We start from the raw sequence: 24338 nt of genomic DNA on the forward strand, positions 1-24338 counted from the left end.
GTTTGTGTGCTACATCATCAGCTCAGCTGCCACTAATGGTTGTTTGTATAAAAATGGACAGAAAAGGAACGGATAATCAGAGGAAATGCTACTTGCTGTGCAGTTGAAGCACCACATGAATGGTGTTTTTGCTGATGTAAGGAGATCTGAAGATCATCTCTCTCCTGCGAATGCTGCATCATCTGTCTGGCTTGGGGGATTTTAGAGAGGGAGTTTCTTGAAGTAATATTTAATGACCCCTTTTTTGCATAATTGTGAAACAAAGACAAACATGAGATAGAAGGTCAAAATGATATAAAGTTAATTATGAGACAAAAAGTGATACTTATGAGATAGAAAGTTGGAACTATGAGATATTCATTACGACAGTCAAAATGTACAAATATTTTTTTTTATTTCACTATTTTATGATCCCTTTGACTTTTTTGTGTCTTTAATGACTTGTCTCATAACTTTGACATTTTCTCATAATTTTGATATGATCGTATTTATACGTTATAATTTCATTCTTTCTCTCTGGTTTCTCTCATAATTTCTACTTAAGTGATCATTTTAGATTTTATAATTATGACTTTGAATCTCATAATTTTGACTTTTTGACAATTAAGATTTTTTAGGACTATCAGACAATTTTTAGCCAATCATAATTATGATGAAGTCGTAAATATGAGATAAATGGTCAACACTATGAGTTAAAAAGACATACTTTTGTAGTTGTGTTATATATAGTTATATATTGACATTGCAATACTAAGTCATCATGACAAAAATAAAACGTTTTAAAATTTACGTTTTATCTCATATTTAGAAGTTTCACGAACATTTCAACTTTTATCTCATAATTTAAATTTCTTGTCAATTTCAGAGCTCATCATCTCAATAATTACTTAACGATCTCATAGTTTTGATTCTCTCATAATTGTCATAATTTCATTTTTTTTTTTATCTATGTGACCTTCTCTCTTCATTTTAGTTTGTGAAACTTTGTTAAATTCATAATTGTGACTTTTTATCTCATAATTTTGACAGTTAAGAATATTATACAGCCCTTTTTAACCAATCAGAAATATGAATAATTTTTCCTCCTGATGTCCTTAGATGCCATGATTTTGGACAGGACGGGTGATTTAGTTCAGCGGCTTAGTCTGAAAGTTATCATAACGTCACTTCAGTGGATAGCTGATATCTCCTCAAGCCCTCACTCTTGTCGTTCTGTCACCTGTTGTTTCCTCTTGGGTGGCTTGTAGTTACTCTGGATGACTCTACAAAATCTGTGATCACCACTTGTGGTTCTCCCAGCTTCTTCACACACTTTCCTACTGTCCTGAGCACATGGCCGAGCCGGCGGTCCAAGGCCTGCAGGTGGTCCTCAGTCAGGACTGGAGAGAGAGGGTCTCTGGAGAGGGATTCCCTCATGACGTCGCTCAGGCGGTACTCGGACTTCGCCAAAAGCTTCAGTCTAAACAGCGTGGAACGCTTGATCCTGTGAGAGGCCATGCATTTAATGAGTAAGACTATATGCAACATTCAGAATAATACAATTTAATAAATATTTCAGAAAGATTCTTACATGCAACATTGGGTCAATGGAGCAAGAATGGACATCTCATCGTCTGAATGCCGGCCGAATCTGCAGTGAACAAGAGGATGAAGAAGCCCGTTTAGGCCTCATAATAAAAAATAAATAAATCATGCTTTGGTAAATTCAGTGTATGCTCATTTCGGTGTACATTCCACCGTTCAACATCATCAGCAACAGGAACGACGCACTAAATGAATTGTACCAGCACATCAGTGAGCAGCAGACAGCACACCCCGATGCTTTTCTCAGAATAGCTGGGGATTTCAACCATGCTGACCTAAAGAGTGTGTTTCCAAAAATACACCAACACATTAACTTTCCAACACGAGGTAATAACATTTTGGACTTTGTTTACACCACACAGAGAGGAGCTTACAAAGCCCTCTCCCTCCCCCACCTCGGAGCCTCAGACCACATCACTGTCATGCTAGTGCCTGCATACAGACCACTCATTAAAGTCGCCAAACCAGTTCAAAAACAGATTCAAGTGTGGCCAGAAGGATCATCAGAGGTTCTAAAAGACTGCTTCAACACAACTGGGACATGTTTAAGCAGGCTGCCACATGCAATAACACCACTGACCTCCAGGAGTACTCAGAGACTGTCACTGCCTACATCAACAAGTGCATTGATGATTTAACGGTCACAAAAACCATCACTGTCCGGGCCAACAAGAAGCCATGGATGACAGGGGAGGTCTACAGACTTCTGAAGACACGGAACGCTGCCTTCAGAGCTGGAGATGAGGTGGGCCTGAGAACAGCCAGGGCCAACCTGTCCCATGGCATCAGAGAGGCTAAGAGACAGCACTCCAGGAGGATAGCCCATCAATTCAGCGACAGCAGAGACACTAGGAACTTGTGGCAGGGGATACAGACCATTACGGACTATAAGCCCCCACCACAGACCTGTGACAACAACATCTCTCTGCTAAATGAGCTGAACACTTTCTTCGCTCGCTTTGAGCAACAAAACAGCACCACTGCACAGAAGACTCCACCTCCTCCCAGCGACCAGGTGATGACGCTGACCTCAGACAGTGTGAGGAGATCCTTCAGCAGGATCAATGCACGCAGAGCTCCGGGCCCTGACAACATCCCTGGGCGCGTACTGAGAGACTGTGCAGCAGAACTCACTGATGTCTTAACAGACATTTTCAACATCTCACTGAGTCAGGCTGTTGTTCCCACATGCTTCAAAACTACAACCATCATTCCAGTTCCGAAGAAGCCATCTCCATCCTGCTTCAATGACTACCGTCCTGTTGCACTTACTCCCATCCTCATGAAGTGCTTTGAACGGCTAGTCATGCACCACATCAAGTCTGCCCTCCCCCACTCCCTGGACCCCTTCCAGTTTGCATATCGGTCCAACCGCTCGACTGATGATGCCAGTGGCGGAAACAGAACATCATTAATAGGTGGACCTGGTGAATATATGGAGGGGCCTCGGGTTTTTTAATCTTATACACCTGATTCCCGGGCTCCGTATTATAGAGCTTTCACACGGCGCGCGGATGCGGTCCGGCGATCCGTTCCATGTGCGGTGCAGTGCAGGGATCGTTTCCGCACCGAGTCTATTTCTGATGTGCTGCACGCGCTGAATTAAAGTGACAGGCTGACAGTGCATGGTTCGTGGTCAAAATAAACCGAAGATTGACATGAAAATATAATAATCTCACCATAAATGCGTTTAATTAAATAAAATGTAGTAATCTCACCATAAATGCATTTAATTTAATTATACTGTAAATTATTTATTAATTCGTTATTATTCAAATAAAATAAAAAAATTGTTTTTATTAATCATAAATCCGCGCCTGGATGATGCAATCGCCACTGCTGTCCACTCAGCTCTCACACATGTGGAGAAAAGGACTCATATGTCAGAATGCTGTTCATTGACTTCAGTTCAGCATTCAACACAATCATCCCTCAACAGCTTATTTACAAACTGATCGCGCTGGGGCTCAACACTTCGCTGTGCAACTGGCTGTTGGACTTTCTTACTGAAATACCTCAGGCAGTACGGGTCGGCAGCAACACATCCAGCACCATCACACTGAACACTGGGGCCCCCCAAGGATGTGTGCTGAGCCCCACGACTGCACACCGTCACACAACTCCAACCTTTTTATTAAGTTTGGAGATGACACGACTGTGGTGGGTCTCATTAACAACAAAGATGAGACAAACTACAGGAGCAAGGTTAGCCGCCTGGCCGGGTGGTGCAGTGACAACAATCTCTCTCTCTGAACCTGGAGAAGACGAAAGAGATTGTGGTAGACTTCAGGAGAGTGCAAACTCAGCACGTTCCTCTGACCATCAACGGTGCGACTGTGGAGAGAGTGAGCAGCACCAAGTTCCTGGGTGTGCACATCACAGAGGACCTCTCCTGGACTGAAAACACAGCAGCACTGGCCAAGAAATCACAACAGCGTCTCTACTTCCTCCGCAAACTGAGGAGAGCCAGAGCCCCGGCCCCCATCATGTACACCTTCTACAGAGGCACCATCGAGAGCATCCTGACGAGCTGTGTGGTATGGCGCCTGCAACGCGTCCTGCCGAGAGACTCTGCAACGCATAGTGAGAGCAGCTGAGAAGATCATTGGTGTCTCTCTCCCCTCCCTCCAACACATTTATGGAACACGTCTCACCCGTAAAGCCCTCTGCATCACAGGTGATCCCACTAACCCATCACACAGCTTCTTCAGACTGCTGCCATCAGGGAGGAGACTGTGGAGTCTCCAGGCCAGGACCAGCAGACTGAAGGACAGCTTCATCCACCAGGCTGTCAGGAAGCTGAACTCACTCCCGAACTTGCCCCCCCTCCTCTCTTCTGCCCCAGGCACCACTGAACTATGACCCCACCCAGACCCCCCCCCCCCCCCACACACACACTAATATACGATGACATGCACCAGTCACTTTTTGCAGCATTGGTCTGCTCACTACCTCATTCTCCATGGAACTGACATCATTCCACTACCTCATCAGTCAGTTAAATAAAATAACTGCTCTTGAGCCCTTTACCACTTTAATCAGACTTAATAAGCTTTTGTTTTTGCACTAAAAAACCTTTTATCTGCACTGTTGTTCACTTCATTGATTTGCACTCTGCCTTTTGCCTTGCGCTGCTTTATTTAACTTTATATTTATTATATTTCCTTTTTTAACATTCCCTTATTGTATAGTTGTATCTACATTTTATATTTGATCTAGATTTTTAGGCTTTAATATTAATGTTATCTGTACAGTATGCACCGGGGTTTGAGAGTAACGCAATTTCGATTCTCTGTATGTATGTACTGTACATGTGGAAGAATTGACAATAAAGCAGACTTGAACTTGAACTTAAATCATAATTAGGAGATAAAAAAATCCAAATTATGACAGAAACTGACATTTTGATATACTAAGTCATAATCAGTCAAAAATGAGACAAAGTCATAATTATGACAAAATTCTACTTTTTTATATTTCGATTTTCATGTGGCAATTTCCACTTTATCTCATAATTTTTACTTGGTCCGTTTTGACGTTTTATCTCATGACCTACTAAATACATTTTTCTTTGTCAATGCTGACTTTTTATCTCAAAACTTTATATTTGAACTTCTCAATTTTGACTTGCGTGATTTTTCTGAATTAAGTAATGATTATGACTTTGTATCTCATAATTTTGACTGTCAATTTAAACTTTTTATCGTTGAATTTTTCTAATGATTTAGACTTTATATAATAATTTTAGCTTTTTTTGTACGTTTTTAATCCCAATTATGACTTTTATCTCATAATTTGAACATCATAATGTTGAATTTATCTTATAACTTTTATCCCATAATTTTGACTTTGTCAAATTGAACTTTTATTACTTTACTTTTTGTCATGATTTTTTTATGACTTTTTATGATTCATAATGTGACTTTTTTTGTTAGTTTAGTCTTTATCTCAATTATGACTTATCTCATAATTACATTGTTTTGTTAATTTCAACTTTTTATCTCATAATTAACTATTTTTTTCATAATTTCAACATTTTATGTCACGATTTACCAAACCATTAAACTTTTTCTCACATCAAAAATGAGCTTCCATTAGAAACCACTTTCATAAACAATCAAAGGGGCTATTCACACATAACGTGTTTTTTATATATATATATATAAAAATGCAAGATGCAAAGCAGTGGAATGAAAAAGAAATAAAGGTCTAGGAACACGTTTTCAAATCTGAACTCTTGACTCGAGTGCTGTGTTTATTGAACACCATGTATTGCACAAGACACTGGAATAGATGACAGTGCAATAGCCAAAACTATGAAAAAGCAGTGCAGTGCATTGTAAAAATGCATTCAGTGTTAAAGGCCCCAAAAATATACAGATGAGAACATACCCTCTGGCATTGTCTAAGTGAAGCAGGAAGCCATCATCTCCAAACTTGGTGAAAATTTCATAGTGATGTCTATCCATGTTTCCTAAGACATGAAAGAGAATAAAAAAATTTTTTTATCTTAAGGTCTTATGTAACTCTGGATTTAAAGTTTCCTTATTGTCAATGTGATGCTTATTTTAGGGGCAAAACCAACCAACAACACTACTTTGATCGTCAGGAATGAAACATTTTTCATGTAAGTTTTGACATAAATAAATCCCATCAAGTGTCGACATGGAAAGCGTTTACATGCCTGTAAGAAAGTCAAATATAGCCATGTCAATAATGTTGAGCAGTCTGTTCCCAGAGTTGTAGGGATAAAGTTTTTTGACATTATCACAGTATAACGGATTGACCTCCCACCTGAGAAGAAACACAAGACGTTAATAGCTTCAAGCTGTTGGACTCATCTGAACATTACTGAACTTTCAGACCCTTTTGTAAGCATGACAAACATTTTTGCTTCTTAGCCATGGCCTGAATGAAGAGCTGGATTTCTCAAATCCAAATAAGGACATTGTACACTTCATAAAACAACAAATGTTGATCGGACCGGATAACTGTTTTATTTTCATTATAAATCAAGTTAAACTGTATCTAAACAGACCCTTTTTATTTTCTTAAAACACATTTCTGCTCTTATTAAGTCCCGGAAAGAAAATAAACATTCTTTGTACTCAAAACTTGAGAGTGATTGAGTGCGTATGAAAGTCAGAGCGTACTCCTCTCTCCCGGTGAAACTGTAGGCGCGGATCCAGGGGTTTGGGATGGAGATACGTGGGGCGATGCTCAACCCCGGTAGATAAGCAGACATAGAGCCCTCCAGCAGATCAGGATGACCACACACGGCGTACTCCGACTTGCACACGTATAAACACTTGGCAAAGAAACACGTGTTGTTGGCTGGTCAAGAAAAAAGAAAAGCATTTAAAGCAATTCACTTCTATAAAAACTGGCCCAAAGTTATACATATAAACAGACAGAACCGTTCATAAGTTTGGGGCCCAAATTTTTTGTTTTGTATGTTCATAAGTGAATTTATTTGATCAAAAAATTCAGTTACATTTTGTGATATTAAATTTTTTTTATTTGAATACATTTTCAAATTTAATTTATTCCTGTGATCAAAGCTGTATTTTCAGCATCATTCCTCCAGTCTTCAGTGTTGCATGATCTTCAGAAATCTTGAAAATATGATGATTTACTGCTCAAGAAACATTTCTGATTATTATCAATGTTGAAAACAGTTAATTTTTTTTGTGGAAACAGTGATACATTTTTTTTGGATTCTTTGATGAATAGAGAATTTCAAAAACATCATTTATTTGAAATATAAATATTTTGTAACATTATAAATGTCTTTCCTGACGATTTTGATCAATTTAATGCATCCTTGCTGAATAAAAATAAATGTACTTACCCCAAACTTATGAACAGAAGCATTAATTATATTTATTTTGTTAAAAAATTGTAAAAATGTGTTTTTGACTAGTAATGCCAACCTGGAGAGTTGAAGAAGACACTGCGCAGCTCCTCATTGTGTGTTATGTACAAAATTTCACCCGTCACGTTAATGAATCGTCCCACCACCGGTGGAACTCTCCGGAAGTCCAGCACTCTGCACACAATTCACATAATCACACATGGCTGGCCATCTACAGTAATTCAGCTTTATTATCAACTTGATATTTTGAGCATGATGTGCTAAAGTATCTAAATAGGCTTGCTAAAGGGATTTCTATCAGATTTCAGCTTATCCAGTAGCATCTTACATGATTCTTAGAAGATTTTCAATTCCATTTGCTTTCCTTCTACGACGGGGTTTTAGTGCCACAAAATTTTTTTTTACAAATTTAAGTTTACGAGATGAAAGTCATTATATTTTGAGAATTAAATCGAAATTATGAGAATAAAGTCGAAATATTATGAGAATAAAGTCGAAATGTTTCAAGAAAAAGTCGCAATAGGCCTACAACGAGAATAAAGTCGAAATATTATGAGAATAAAGTCGAAATGTTTCAAGAAAAAGTCGCAATAGGCCTACAACGAGAATAAAGTCAAATATTATGAGAATAAAGTCGAAATGTTTCGAGAAAAAAGTCGTAATAGGCCTACAACGAGAATAAAGTTTAAATATTACAAAAATAAAGTTTAAATATTACGAAAATAAAGTCGAAATGTTTTGAGAAAAAAAGTCGTAATAGGCCTACTACGAGAATAAAGTCAAAATATTACGAAAATAAAGCCGAAACATTTCTAGAAAAAAGTCGTAATAGGCCTACTACGAGACTAAAGTCAAAATATTATGAGAATAAAGTCAAAATATTACGAGAAAAAAGTCGTAATAGGCCTACTACGAGACTAAAGTCAAAATATTATGAGAATAAAGTCAAAATATTAAGAGAAAAAAGTCGTAATAGGCCTACTACGAGACTAAAGTCAAAATATTATGAGAATAAAGTCAAAATATTACGAGAAAAAAGTCGTAATAGGCCTACTACGAGACTAAAGTCAAAATATTACGAGAATAAAGTTGAAACATTTCAAGAAAAAAGTCGTAATAGGCCTACTATGAGACTAAAGTCAAAATATTATGAGAATAAAGTCAAAATATTACGAGAAAAAAGTCGTAATAGGCCTACAACGAGAATAAAGTCAAAATATTACGAGAAAAAAGTCGTAATAGGCCTATTACGAGAATAAAGTCTAAATTTTTCAAGAAAAAAGTCGTAATAGGCCTACAACGAGAATAAAGTCAAAATATTACGAGAAAAAAGTCGTAATAGGCCTATTACGAGAATAAAGTCTAAATTTTACGAGAATAAAGTCTAAATATTACGAGAATAAAGTCTAAATATTACGAGAATAAAGTCTAAATTTTTCGAGAAAAAAGTCGTAATAGGCCTACTACGAGAATAAAGTCAAAATATTAAGAAAATAAAGTCGAAACGTTTCAAGAAAAAAGTCGTAATAGGCCTACTACGAGACTAAAGTCAAAATATTACGAAAATAAAGTCAAAACGTTTCAAGAAAAAAGTCGTAATAGGCCTACTACGAGACTAAAGTCTAAATATTATGAGAATAAAGTTGAAACATTTCAAGAAAAAAGTCGTAATAGGCCTACTACGAGAATAAAGTCAAAATATTACGAGAATAAAGTCAAATATTACGAGAATAAAGTCGAAACGTTTCAAGAAAAAAGTCGTAATAGGCCTACAACGAGACTAAAGTCAAAATATTATGAGAATAAAGTCGAAACGTTTCAAGAAAAAAGTCGTAATAGGCCTACTACGAGAATAAGGTCTAAATATTTTCAACTTTATTCTCTTAATATTTTGACTTTATTCTCTAAGTATTTTGACTTTATTCTCGTAATATTTCAACTTTATTCTCAAAATATTACGACTTTAATCTCGTAATCTTAGAACGTGGAATTAAATCGCTGTTGTATCCTTCAGCAGGGACTTTTCTTTACTCAGAGTGTTGAATCAAGCTCAGATGAGGAATAACCTGCAGGAAAAAACACCCTTTTCTCAAGTGTCTTTGCTTACACCACTAATGACAGGGTGAAACTCCTGGGGAATTTTTCCTTAGCCGCTGTCGACAGCTTGTTCACTTTGGAAATGATACGCTTTGTAAAAAGCACTACACAAATAAAATAAACTGACCTGTAAACCTTAGTTTTTAGAAATTCTCACAGTAAGAAAAATGGGGATTCATCAGCATGTTTTACGATAGCTAACAATATAATGACATTATTAAAGCATAACTGAAGTATGTAATATCTGTGCCACTTATGTCACCAAATAATATGCCAAAATAATGAGTCTTAATACCCCCCCCCCCCATCTCCAATTGGTGAATCAAATAGATAGACCCGCCCCAAACTCATGCAATGCAACAGAGCCTGTTCATTTTTAAGGTTCTAGTATTTTTCCTATTAATTTTCATTCCCATAGGGATTTTGTTTAAGAGTCATTAGCCATGAACTAACAAAGATGCAAGACTGTGAGCTTACTGGCTTTGTGAAAGAACTACAATCCCATGAAGCATTGCGAACATCAAAATAAATTAAAAACAATGGATATATTGATTGGAAGAATTATGGGTAATGTAGTTTTTCACCAAAATTCTAATGCTCAACAGGATTATTTAAGAAACAAATTGAAATAATTCAACTTCAACAAAGACATATACAATCTATCTAAAACCCTGTACTTCAAAACAGGCTTGTCTTTAACAGCTTCAAAAATCAATTCCCCTGTGGAAAAATGAATGGGATTTTTGATTCCCGATCCCGACTGTTGCACAATATTGGATGAAGTAATCCTGTCCTAGTCTGGATGCAATGTTCGAAAAAAGGACCACAAAATGTGTACTTGCCCTAAGGTTTCATCACTGTATAATCGTCCACAACAGACCTCACCAAATATGTTTTGTTGAGAGTCTCAACAGGCCTAAACTATGATGTACAGTATCTCTCTGAGGGATTTCATCTGTTTACTCATATCAGATCCTTCACTGTATAATTAATTCCTGCTCTTGTCTATCTGTCTGTTAATCCGGTCGCCTTCGCTGTGTGACTCTGATGACGTCCGTCCTCCTCACCTGTCGAGATGGAAAGCTGCTATCTCAGCATTGTGTCTCTGAAAGTCGACAAAATAGAAGAAGTTCTCCGGCGTCTCTTCGTGTCTCTCCTGTCTGAAATCAAAAAGGACCATCACTATCAGTTCAACCTAAATCTAAATCAAAGTGTAGTTATAAGTAAATCTAAAAAGCAAAGTGATACCTCATTGGTTTAAACATAGCTTTGCCAAAATCTTGGAGCTTTAGGGCCAACTTCAAGTGAAGACCGCTTGGTTTAACCACTGATTAGACAGAATAAAAGAAAAGAGTTATATATATTATAGAAATTATTAGTAAAGAGACTATTACAACAGTTTTTGTGTTAATACATTTAAAGTGCCCTATTGTGCCATTTTTAAGGTTCTTAATATGTGACCCTGGACCACAAAACCAGTCATAAAGGTAAATCTTTACAAACTGAAAATTATCTATCATCTGAAAGCTGAATAAATAAGGTTTCCATTGATGTATGCAACTATTTGAAGATCTGGAATCTGAGGGTGCAAAAAAAAAGTTGTCCAAATTAAGTTCTTAGCAATGCATATTACTAATCCAAAATAAAATTGTAATATATTTACGGTAGGAAATTAAAAATATATCTTCATGGAACATGATCTTTACTTAATATCCTAAAGATTTTTGGCATTACAGAAAAACTTATAATTTTGATCCATACAGTGTATTTTTGGCTATTGCTACAAATATACCCCAGAGACTTAAGACTGTTTTTGTGCTCCAGTGTCACAAATAGTTTTGGGAGTCTACATCTACATTATGAAATTTGAAATTTGAAATTGCACAACAGGGGCACTTTAATAGAGAATACTTATTTTTCTGTTATAAAAAAATTTCAGTTATATATAACTAAAGTAAAATAATAAAACAATGTTTCTAGATGTTATATATGCAAAACGATCCAGAATAATCACTTCCAAGAAACACATTCCTGGAAAATTGGCTTAAAAATATCAGGAGATTGTCAAACACTTGACTCTTTTTGGACTGTGAGATCTTATTTTTTTTCGACCTTTCAGCTGTTATAGTTTAATTATAGAGGGATCTTTACATAACAGGGCTTGCGGTGAACACAACGCTCCACTGCTGTTCCTTAGCTTTTGTCTGAGGGTTTGGCAAGCCATGGCCGGCTGCCGGCAATCCTCAACCGCACCATTTAAACTTCATTTAGCTCCTTTTCAGCACAATCATATCAATAGTTCACAAACTCAACCACACTCCAAAATAACACATGAGTAATAAGCATAACAGAAAAACAACACACAAGTTCACTGCAAATAACAAAACATTGCAGTTATACTCTATCAGACATTCAATAAGGCCAAAAAGAGCTAAAAGTGGAAAACCTGCAACAGCATTTGGTTTATGTGTAAGCGCTCGGGGCCAGATGCAGTTATGTGGTTTTAGCATCACTGTCTGTTATGGGATGGTGCTGGTGGACATTAAGAGACGTTTACTCTAGACTTTCATGAGTGGCAGCTTATATAATGGCCTCATCTACCTTAAACCAGTGGCCATTCATTATAAAACAATGCCATTAAAACTAGGCCTTTGTTAGTGGCTTTCTACTAATTAGTGCTGGACGATATACTGGTTTAAACAGTAATCCAATTTGAATCACGCACATGGTATGAATTTTGAAAAAGAAAAATGGGGGAAGCAACGTAAACAGCATCTTAAATTGAGAGGTTAAGCACATCAACAGCAGCAAAAAAAACTAGGTGCTATCACTTTAAGACACAATGCATGGATCTAATTTAACAATATACACATCAGATTTCTTTCTCAACTGTTTGCGTTCACTTAAGACATACTCAACAGGTTTTCGAGGATACTCGCTAAAGATGGGTATTTTGACATGTATCCTGTATTTGTCTGTTCAAGTGCAAGAAGACGCAAAACTCAAGGGGAAAAAATGTAAAAGATAACACATGCAGTTTTAAATACAATTTTATAGTAAAATACTGTTTTTGAGAAGCAATGAATTGAATTTCACAGTCAAAGGTTATTTTTTTAACAAGACTGTGCTAATGTATTTTTATATTGTATATTATTTAGTTGTCCATTATACAACTGTTGAAAAGTTTGTGGTCAGAAAGATTTTTTTACGTTTCTGAAAGAAGTCTTTTTGATTACCGAGACTGCATCTATTTGAGTAAAAATTCAGTAAAAACAGTAATATTTAGAAATATTATTACTGTTTAAAATAACTGGTTTCTATGTGAATATATTGTAAAATGTCATTTATTTCTGTGATGCGCAGCTGAATTTTCAACATCATTACTCCAGTCTTCAGTGTCACATGATCTTCAGAAATGATGAAAATATGCTGCTCAAGAAACATTTCTGATTATCATCAAGGTTCAAACTGCCTCATATTTTGGGGGAAACTGAAATGCATTTAATTTTCCAGGATTCTTTGATGAATATAAAGTTCAAAAAACAGCATTAAATTTAAATAGATCTTTTTTTTGTCACTATAAATGCCTTTACTGTTACTTTTAATCATTTTAATGCATCCTTGCTGAATCACAGTATTCATTTGCTTAAAAATATCATAACTTTTGAACAGTAGTGAATGTTTTTCATAAGTTCCAGAAGTCCTTACTCAGAAGTGGCCATCATATTATTTTATATTTTGTAAAAGAAAATGTAGTGTATCTTATGATTTATGCACATTGGAGAGTGTTTTTAATAGTTTTAAGCTAAAAATGTTCAAGTTTGTTAGAACAATAATGATAAAAATATACATTTACCTTGTGAGCAGTCACATGCACCCTTCAGCGCTTTCTCATCCTGGGTGAAATCTGTCAGACACAATCAGTCAGCTTCTCCAGATGAGAAATACTTCATAAGATTTATTTTTCTCTAGCCTCATTACCACACAATGAGCAGCACTTCTGACCATGGAAATAACTGTACTGTACTGAACCAACTCCTCTAATAGCATCACCTGCGCTGATGACGGTGGCTGTCTGCATGTCTCGCAGGAGTCTGTCGACGCTGCTGTCGTCTCTCGAATACAGCGCATATCGATTGATCCCTAGATGGAACCGCAGCCAGCTGGCCTCCGGGTCAAAGGTCACGGGATGATCGAGAATAGTGATGTTTGAAGCTGCTGCCGCCTCCATGTAGAACTTTTTCATTCTGTGCAGGAGAACAAGAGCTGGCTTTTACACAAATGTCATCTGTCATTATATAAAATTTCAGATTCAGAAATGAAAATCTGTTCTCTTTAAACATAAATGAGAGGTACTTTCCTGCACAAACACTTGGAATGAAATGAGTAGAAATTACACATTTGGCGAGATCTACCTATATAGGTGTTATTAGGTGTTCAAATAATGACTTTCCTTTGCATGCACAGGTCTGCACATGTAGAAACCTTTAAGTTTTTAACCTTTAAACTGCACGCACACACACATATATAGAGAGATTAATAACTATTTTAATAACTTTTATTTTATTTAATAACTTTTAACACCCAGGCATAATACTATTATAATATTTAAGTGGCATGGCATAAAATATAATGCACACTTTCCCAATTAACTGCTGTAACTGTGAGACATTTCCCAGGTGAAACAAAAAAAAGATAATAAATTAGAAACAAATGAGGGTGGGACTACATACTGTATATGTGCTGTAACTGAATATAAAATAATAGGCATAATATAATAGTATTAATTAATAATAATCAATATATATTTAAATAAATGTTAAAATTAAATAAATGTAAAAATCACCACGTTACAGATCATCGATCCTTTTTGGAGCAAACGTTCGCGGTTGATTGTCAGAAATTGTCACCATGACCTGTACACGCATCAGCTTGAGACAACATCATGGAGGAAAGAGAAATGAGTTGAAATGCAAATAGAAACTCTTGAAATGTTTACTGTGGCAGCGAGCCAGCAGCAGCCCACACATGAAGATAGAAGTGAATCCTCTTCTCTCTGCTTCCATAGTTCACAGACTTCACCTGAGCTTACAGCCAGACTCACATTACGCCTCATCAGTGTGTTTCTGCTTACAAATGCAGCACGAGAAAACATTTGAGGTGTTTTTCACCCCAATCAGAGATGCTGCCACTGACAGACCCACAGCTTCTTAAGTCTTGACACAAGTACTTACTTAACTTAACTGAAAATCCCATTTCCATGGGGCAGCAAGAGGGAGCATTGCTATAAAAAGCTCTTTTGAGCCAAAGATTCTGCAGCAAGGCCTTACAAAATATATATGTAAATATATATATATAGCGGCCAAGCTCGAGATACAAACTATTTTCACTGTTATCAATTGATAGATTATACATAATGATTTGCTTTATTTAAACACACACACAAAGGCATTTCTTAATACTATTAGATTAATTAATATAATTAAGATTTAAAATAATAAATACTATAATTGTGCATTATTTTTGTTGTTTTAATAATAATAACGTTTTATTTATTCACATATTTAGTGATTTAAATAAATATCATATGATATGTCTTTGTAATATGATACAGTATATGTGTATATGTGATATGATATATTTTTTATTTTATTTTTTAAAACACAAACGCATAATATAATACTATTATATATATATATATATATATATATATATATATATATATATATATATATATATATATATATTTTTTTTTTTTTTTTTTTATTCCTTTAATAAATAACACACTAAGATGCTTTTAAAATGATCCTGAAGTATGGGGAAAAGTATCAAGTATCAAAAAGTAGATTCCCAGATTTGCACTATGCAGTTCTTTGCTGTCGTACTTTGACCCTGACATCAGTGACCACATGCTGTGACCTGCCAACAGGATATGAGACGCCAATTCCACGTGTCCCAATCCAGAGCATTACCACACACGGATCTGTGCACCGCTGGGCCAAACACAAGCAAACACATCACTGAGTCACTTGATCTTCTTTAATCTGCAGGTTCTGTCCTCACCGATGTCTTTTCTCCAATCTCAAATGAGGTTGTTAATAACAGTAAATTCAAATAAGCTATAATAAGCTTCAACAAAGGAACAAAGCTGACAACAGGTTGCCATTGTGACAACTTACCCCCTATCGTCAGTGTATGTTCAGTACTGGTGGAAAAGTTCAATACTTATTTCTAGTCAGCAATGTCAATACAGAAGTTGATTTAACAACTTAAAGTGACAACTAGCCCCAGTTTCCCTGCTAATAAACGATCATATTATTTAAGATGAAGCCCAACAGTTGAGTACCTCTCCCAGCGGCTCACTTTCTTCTTGCAGTAATTCATGAGCTCCTCTTCTTGCAGTAGCCGCTCGTCGGGCCCCAGTTCTGGAAGACGGATGTTGTAGAGCGGATGTCTGAACAGCCGCTCCAGCTTGGAGCCTCGCTCGGTGGAAACCACCGTGAAATTCTGGCTGGTCGTCCACGGGACGGTCGTTGTACCTCCGTTCTCCAGGCTGCCATTGGTGACCCTGCATGCACAGCTTTCTCTGGGCAGATGATACCAGGTTTTGAGTCTGGGAAGCAGGATGAAATGGATGTCAGCCACCAAGAGAGTGACCAAAGTGACGGTCACCAGCAGCCGGTCCCTCCTCATGTCGCCACTCTGGAGTGACCAGCCGGGTTGAGATGTCCTCCAAACTGGCTAAGTTCGATAAAATGATCTCCGCTTCTTCATTGACGAATCCTGCAACTTCTAGTCAGACCAATACTCGGTTCCCTGCTTATTCCTTTCAACACAGCTGCATGCTGTTCCTCACAGTAGCTCGCACATCTGACCCAAACAGCGCAGTGCCCTTGTGAGTCAAGCTGCTTAGCTCTCTCTCTCTCTCTCTGCGTTGTGCTGCTTCAGGACTGGAGCATGGAAGCAGTGCGCTTTCCTTTCCTTCGGGCAGCATTCCAGCTGCACCTTCCTACTTCCCATGTAGACACAGCCTCCAATCAAAAAACACACACGCTGGAGAGAGACGGAGAGGGAGAGGCAGGGAATGAGTCGGAAAGCAGGTCTGAGTGCCAGCGCACATAAACTGAGTGTTTTCAGTCGGGAAATAAAAAGGACTGGGTTTTTCTCAGCCTCAAACGTTTACTGGTGAAATTTGCACGTTTCATTGAAACAGCACAACACGGCTGTGTGAGGTGGATTGGGAAGCACTGGTGGAGTTTTCCAGACAACTATTTTGTCTTTGGGATGAGATGGAAAAAACCTGCAAAAACAAAGAAAGGGATACAGAATGAAGCCTAAAAATAGGTTTTCAGAAAATGCATGCACTTGGTTGTTTTCTGAGGCTTTTGATTAAAAATTAAGATTTATGTATTTGAATTGCATATATATATAGATTATAGAGTTTTGGCAAACTAATAAACTTGTATTAAAGTGTCATGCATATTTGAAACAAGTACGAATCATAAGATTTCAGCACTAAAAAAAATGTGCATCTACTTTTATTTCATTTAAATAATCCTATTTTCAAAATGCATTGATTCAAACGGTTTATAATCAGCATTAATCTGTTCGTTGGGAAAATAATTACATTTATTCAGTTCAAATGTATGAAAAAAATGGCCATACTGGTGATAATTAACTAATCAAAATTGAAAGAAAATTGATTATTGGTGAGAACTGTGTAAATAAAATACATTTAGTACTATTTAATTTACCTGTTTCTTATGTTTCATTTATATATGACTGCAGATATGCATCACATTAGGTTTATTAGTGTATGTTAAAACTGTAATCCAAATGGAAATTTGACATGTAATCCAAGTCTTAAAGGAATAGTTTACCCAAAACTGAAAACTCTGTCATCATTTACTCACCCTCAAGTTGTGCCGAACACATAAAGAAGATATTTTAAAGAAAGAACATCTACTGGCACACACTGACCTACACAGTAAGTCTAGGCCTGAATATTTTTTTAAGTGTACAAAAAAACAACAGCAGGTCTTTCCCAACACTGCATGGGTGGATGAGTCCAAAATCCATTGCTATTTTGAAATGCAATCCCCTTCATGCTCAAAAACAAACATGTCTTTTTGAATGAAATCACATGTTGTTTGCAGCTGTTGTTGACGTCTGAAAACACTGAACAGTAAGTATCTGGTTAACACCCAATCCATCCCTGCTACCAGATGACCTCAATCTTGACCAAATGCCAGCATTTACAGTACTTTCAGAGAGAGGTGGCTTCTGGGTAATTCTTGAGGAATTTCATGGAGTTATGGCATGCTGTTAGATTCGGATCAGGAACACTCACATTGCACTTCATTTTTCTGCCTTATTTGAAGTGTCACTGATGCTTGATTTATAAAATTGTTTTGTTCGTCCTCCAAAGCCTTGTGCTATGTTAACTTGTACTCTTCGTTATCTGTCTTGGATTATTCATGCAGAGCAGCTCCAAAGCTTCCAGGAATTCTTTAAACAAATTATATAACAGCATGTCAAAAGCAGGCTTTTGGGAAATCTTGGTGAGAAGTTGTGAGGAAAGTTTCCTAGTCAACAAAGAAACTGATATATGCATGCATATAGCATCTGTGACAAGAGGAACTTCACACACGGCATCATTTGTACTCACTTGTCAGATGAATGCATTCCACATTGAGAGGGAGTTTCTGCATTCCCAGACGAGAGTCGAGAGCAGGCCAATCACATTTCAAATTTGTGCGTACAGTTGTCCACTTCTTCTACAATGGATAGATGGAACAACTAATAAATCACGGTGCAGAGCTGTGCTCATGTTCAGATGATGGATGATCGGCTTGCGGAGTGCCAGAGGACAAGAGGTGCAGGTGAAGCAGTGCTGACTGCGCTTGTGATATTTCATGAATTAAACGACTCATTATCTGTGACTTTATAAGCTCTAGAGATAACAATGAGCCAAAACCATGTCTTATGGACCATAACTGTTTAAATTTGATTTGAATGCCACAAAAATCTTGTAGTTCCTTGGAAATAATTTGTTTTCAGATGATTTAAGGCACTTGGCTGTCTGAGTTTGGGACCATTTTTTTGGATTTTATTGCTATGCAGGTTCTAGGGTGTTCTTTGCTAGAGTGTTGTTTGTGGTTTCTATGGCCACGTACACAGAGTAAAGTTTCCGGAGTGACAGCAACATTTAAACATGGATGTCAATCCCCTACATTATCATTTTGTGTGTGTACAGAACAGAACTCTCTCTCAAAAATGCATTGACTGACATGGTTGTAACCAAAACAACATCTTGGCATCTCACACGTTTGGTAAACGGCGACCAAAGTCAAACTCGTTATGTTCGTAGATTTCATCTAAACCACCATCAACAGAGCCGTCGTGTTTTTTTTTTCACGCTTCGAAGGCTTCTTTGCAGAGTGAACTCTTGAAGGGTTGCCATGTCCACTTGTTACAAGCCACACTTATGAAGTGTCTTTGGGCTCAGCTTACAAAGCGCTCCAGTTCATGGTTAGTAAAGTAGGTAGGTCACTATATTTTGGTATGTGGATAATTTCCAAGATAATGTGTTTGGATTTAAGTTTATTATTGGCCCTTTCTTATTTGATGTTTTTTATAGCAAGATCTGGGAACACTAATGAGTCAAACAGTACACTGTAATTTCTTGCAGAAAAGACCCAATTCTGATATGCATTTAAATACATAATTAACAACTGGTTTAGTACACACTGCATAGAATTACTGTAAATTCATTATTTGTGACTTTATAAGCTCTAGGGGAAACAATGTTTCAAAACCATGTCTTATGGAACATAACAACGGTTTAAATTTGATCTGAACACCATACATTATAAATTTGGTGGTTACCTATGTTCCCTTTTTTCCAAACGAGTTACCTGGCTGCTTGTTTTTTGGACCATATTTTGGATTTTAAAGGGTTTTATGTCCAGGGAGGTGTTTATTTTGGTTGGAGCTGTGTATGGCTTTGCGGTGCTGCAGTGGACACATTCCTCTCCGAGGTCTGGACTGCAGCTATGGTCTAAATGTGCTTTCACCAAGTACAATCACAGGCTGCTAACTGGTATGTATACTGCCCCTGTGATCAGTTGGGCTCTACGGTGTAACTTCCAGGTCAATTCAGGGTGACACATACATAGTTATATTTTTACAGACGTGTATGTAATTGCTTGTGCAAAATCCTGGGTGATGCTAGGGTGTTGTTTTTTATATGGTTGTTAAGGTGTTCTAAATTGTTGCTATAATGTTGTTCTAGGTATAACAGTCTCTGTTTAGTTTCATTGCATGCTGGTTTTGTTTTCCCTGTTGCTCGTCTGTGCTCCTCATTACTTTCCTTGTTTTTTTAATTAGTACTCACTAGTCATTAGTTCTCTTAATGAACTTCCTCTTGTCGAAGTGCTTCGTTCTCCCCATGCAGTGTTTTGTACACACTTGTTTGTGTCTTGCGTAGTTGTATTTGTTTGTTTAGAAAGACATATTGTTTATGTTGTCAATCAGCTAGACAATCAACGGCATAATTACCAGTGCATTACTACGACAGAAAAGAACGTCTATACCTCAAAACCGCAAAAAATGAAATGTATCGCTAAAATACCTACATGTTTTTAAAATGTTTAGTCTTAATATTCTAATAAATAATACATTCATAGAAGTGACTGAACAATGATTGCACAAAAACCATGTCTATAAAAAAAAGTGAGGAGGTGCAGAACAATGTGAATCATTGTATAGTCACTGACCTGTGAAAAAAACAACGGTGACCTCCATCATATCTAGTGTTTCACAATACAGAAAAGCTTCAGAAGAGAGCATGCAAGAGCTCATTTCAGTTCCTCTGGAAGTAATCTGCCGTATCTTCCGTTTCCAAGGCTTCAACTGTACATCTTCTAGCTCATTTATCTTCTAGAAACAGTTCAGAGTTTTATCACAGTCATGGTTCTCATACGCTTGTGGTGAACGTGAATAAAATGTTGTCAACTGCTTCTCGTTTAAATTAGATGAGGATCAAAGCTCGTTTTTCCACTGTGGTGGAGACTTTTGTGTGTCTGACGTTTGTGATGTGGTTGCCTTACAATGTCTCGCTCCCTTAAACGTGCCTTTACAGTCAGTAGCCCATCCTGGCACACGCCGACGCATCTGCACTCTCTCACCATAAACTCACCGTCCTCCGTGATTCGTTTTTTTATTTCTTTTCCAGTCAGAAAAAAACATTTGAGTCTTCTCATTCCCTAACCCTAACCCTAACCTCACCAAAGGCTTCACTAGCCAAGCAAAACTTCAGTGTGTTGAGGCGTTCATGGCAACAAACAAACAAATGCTGAAAGTGAAACTCTGGTGCTGTTCTCATCACACAAGGGGTGAGAAATAGACATGAATTAAGCTTACCTGGAATCAATGTTTAAAGGCAACATTTGGCAATTTATTTTATTTTATTTTACAATTCGGCATTTATCTTATGTAATGTGACATCTTTCTGAACCAGTGTTATTTTAGTATTATTTATATACCATTACAGTTTTATTAATATTTTGAATTATATTTTTAGGCTTTTAGTTTTCATTTAAATTTTAGTTAAGTTTTTAATAATTTTGTTGTGTGCTTTTGTCTTTTTTAATTTGTTTTTGTTTATTTTAAATAATACTATTTACATTTAATTAGTTTTTATTTATATATATATATATATATATATATACATACATACAGTATATACATACAATTTAAATGCTTCAGCTGCTGTTAAAATGTGTGTGTGTGTGTGTGTGTGTGTGTGTGTGTGTGTGTGTGTGTGTGTGTGTGTGTGTGTGTGTGTGTGTGTGTGTGTGTGTGTGTGTGTGTGTGTGTGTGTGGATATATTTTCTTGTCTAAATGTACCATTTTTGACTAAATAAGCTAGGATCACACTTTAGGCCAAAAGTCTGATTTTATTAGATTGGAAGATGGAAAACATTTATATGTATCAATATTTGTTCAATATTATTTTTCATTTTCACATCATAAGAAAATTTGTTTCTAAGTAATTCTAAGAAATAAAGCATTTTCTTTTTGTCCAAGGACATTTATCATGAAAGTAAAAAAGGGTGATTTTTTTCAATTAATGAATTTGAGCTGCTCTGAAAGGTCAGTGCTCAAGAAGATACTGGAGGAAGTCTGAGCTTCAGCAGACATCTAATTCTCAGACGAGTGTCTAGACAGCTGCAAGAACTGAGTAACACACCCAGCTCTGTAGGGAGGCTCAGTTAATCGCTTGTTTTGGCATGACGAAGACTTAGTGCAGGCTGGGACCCGGAGTTGAGAGAAGTCAGCTCAGCAAACTGCCAGATCCTGTCTGTCTGTCTGTCTTACAGTCACATACTTTTTAAGTAATGCTGCTATAATGGATGTTGAGATGAGAAGTGCGTGCAGATTTAGTGATCGGTAAGATTTTTTAATGCTTTTTGAAGAAGTCTCTTCTGTTCCCCAAGGCTGCATCATATAAAAACTGCAATATTGTGAACTATTACAATTTATTCATTAATCTGTGTGAATATATTGTAAAATGTGTCACACGATCCTTCAGAAATCATTCTAATATGCTGATTTGCTGCTCAAGAAACATTTCTGCTGATTATCAGTGTTGAAACCAGTTGTGCTGCTTCATAGCATTTTCTTTTTTAAATAGAATTTTTGCAACATTATAATTGTCTTTACTGTCATTTTTGATCAATTTAATGCACCCTTGACGAGTAAAAATCTTACTGACCCCAAACTTATGAACAGTAGTGTAACTTAAAACTAGTTAATATTATTAATTGTGCAATGTGGACACATTTCTGGTCATTAAGTGGTCACTGTAAATGTCAGGGGTGAGTGTTTCAGTCCACCTGTTTGTTGACTATCACCTGCATTGAGGCATGTCCCAGCGTCTTCTGAACTTTCATCCCATTCAGTTTGATTAAATTAAAGGTCAGAAAAAGTCTTAAATAGTATAACAAAAGTTTAAATGATCATTTTAGGTGGGATTAAATTTGGGGATGGAAAAACAGGAATCTTGATACAGCCTGGTGTGATTTTTAGACATCAAAGTAGTATTTAATGAAAAAAAAGTATCGATAATGGAAGAGGACAATAACAGAGAAAATTTTTCAGTTCATTGATGATTCAGTGCTGTCATCATCAGATTCAGCTCTCTTCTTGACTGCAAACAGTCAAGCGTCCCCAACTAAGCAAATCAAAGGCAATAGTGGCAAGGAACCAAAACTCCATCAGTGACAGAAATGGAGAAAAATCCTTGGGAGAAACCAGGCTCAGTCATGGGGCCAGTTCTCCTCTGACCAGACGAAATCAGCATGATGTGGTTTCATTCCATGCTGCAACACGGGTCAGATTGTGCAGAGCATTGTCTGGTTCTCGTGGTCTTCTGCTGATGTTTGTCGAAGTGATGTGGTCTTCACTGGGGATCTGTCTCTGGGGCGCATCTAGTTGACAATGTCTCTGATATTCAGGGCTGTAGAGATGGTCTCTAGGTGCTGATCCGTATGGCTACAGTGACCTCGCAATAAGAACGAAACAGAATAATATTAGCGTAGATGCCATTCTTCTTATGATGTAGCAAGTACATTGGGTGTTATGGGGAGTGTTTCCGGTTCTGGTTGACCTAATTAATGTGGCCCAACAATCCTTTAACAGATTTGAATTATAGAAATGTGATAGTGTATTATATGTATGCCAGGTTAAAGAGATCAATTTAGATTTAAACTGACAGTGTGTGTCATGCCTCCCAAACAACGCTAGGTAGTTTGTGTGCTGAACAGGAGAAGGATCTGCCGCCCACAGTTGATTTTGATAGAGAGGATAAAAGAAGATAATTAGAGAAACATTTCAGTAGTTTTGCTCATAAAATGAAAGTCATTGGTAACAAAATCCGCTTGGTTTCGTGTTATTCAGGACAAAAACAGTACTGGTGTGATATTGCTCTCGCTTTGTGTGTGATATCGCATATCATTTGATATAAATATTAGACGTTTGACACAAATATGACACATAAATAAACAAAATTTTCCATAACACACTAAACCTAATATACAGGTTCATCTCAATAAATAAGAATAAATTATGTCATGGAAAAGTTCATTTATTTCAGTAATTCAACTCAAATTGTGAAACTTGTGTATTAAATAAATTCAATGCATACAGGCTGAAGTATTTTATGTCTTTGGTGCTTTTAATAGTGACGATTTTGGCTCACGTTTAACAAAACCCACCAATTCTCAACAAAATCTCGAAATCTCTACAAATTAGAATACTTCATAAGACCAAAAAAAAAAACATTTGTAGTGAATTGTTAGTCTTCTGGAAAGTATGTTCATTTACTGTACATGTACTCAATACTTGGTAGGGGCTCCTTTTGCTTTAATTACTGCCTCAATTCAGCACTGTTGAGGTGGTCTGGAAGCCCAGGTTTCTTTGACAGTGGCCTTAAGCTCATCTGCATTGTTTGGTCTCTTGTTTCTCATCTTCCTCATGACAATATCCCATAGATTCTCTCTAGGGTTCAGGTCTGGTGAGTTTGCTGGCCAGTCAAGCACACCAACACCATGGTCATTTAACCATTGGTGCTTTTGGCAGTGTGGGCAGGAGCCAAATCCTGCTGGAAAATGAAATCAGCATCTTCAAAAAGCTGGTCAGCAGAAGGAAGCATGAAGTACTCTATGATTTCTTGGTAAATGGGTGCAGTGACTTTGGTTTTCAAAAAAACACAATGGAC

General features: G+C 36.9%; 2 protein-coding genes across 2 annotated transcripts in view; both read right to left on the bottom strand.

The window, feature by feature from the left end:
• The window catches only part of gngt2b (guanine nucleotide binding protein (G protein), gamma transducing activity polypeptide 2b), a 198419-nt gene that overhangs the window by 5126 nt on the left and 168955 nt on the right, over positions 1–24338 (bottom strand). The gene's annotated exons all lie outside the window — the stretch shown is intronic.
• LOC132121191 (pseudokinase FAM20A-like) lies at positions 794–16505 on the bottom strand. Its single transcript, XM_059530380.1, has 11 exons — positions 15903–16505; positions 13610–13803; positions 13413–13463; positions 10805–10883; positions 10624–10716; positions 7518–7633; positions 6738–6918; positions 6269–6378; positions 5977–6058; positions 1571–1630; positions 794–1483 (listed from the first exon to the last, which is right to left on the bottom strand). The coding sequence occupies exons 1-11, from the start codon at positions 16247–16249 to the stop codon at positions 1216–1218; spliced, it is 1581 nt and encodes a 526-aa protein (XP_059386363.1). The 5' UTR covers positions 16250–16505; the 3' UTR covers positions 794–1215.

This window comes from Carassius carassius, chromosome 39, assembly GCF_963082965.1.
Source record: "Carassius carassius chromosome 39, fCarCar2.1, whole genome shotgun sequence".
Taxonomy (NCBI): Eukaryota; Metazoa; Chordata; class Actinopteri; order Cypriniformes; family Cyprinidae; genus Carassius; species Carassius carassius.

Excerpts from the sequence above, each read along its gene's own strand:
- LOC132121191 (XM_059530380.1), bottom strand. The coding sequence starts at position 16,249 with ATGAGGAGGGACCGGCTGCTGGTGACCGTCACTTTGGTCACTCTCTTG. Across the intron at positions 13,464-13,609 it reads AGCCACCGTCATCAGCGCAG|ATTTCACCCAGGATGAGAAA; the intron begins GTGATGCTATTA and ends TGTGTCTGACAG. Across the intron at positions 6,919-7,517 it reads TGTCTTCTTCAACTCTCCAG|CCAACAACACGTGTTTCTTT; the intron begins GTTGGCATTACT and ends TTTCTTGACCAG.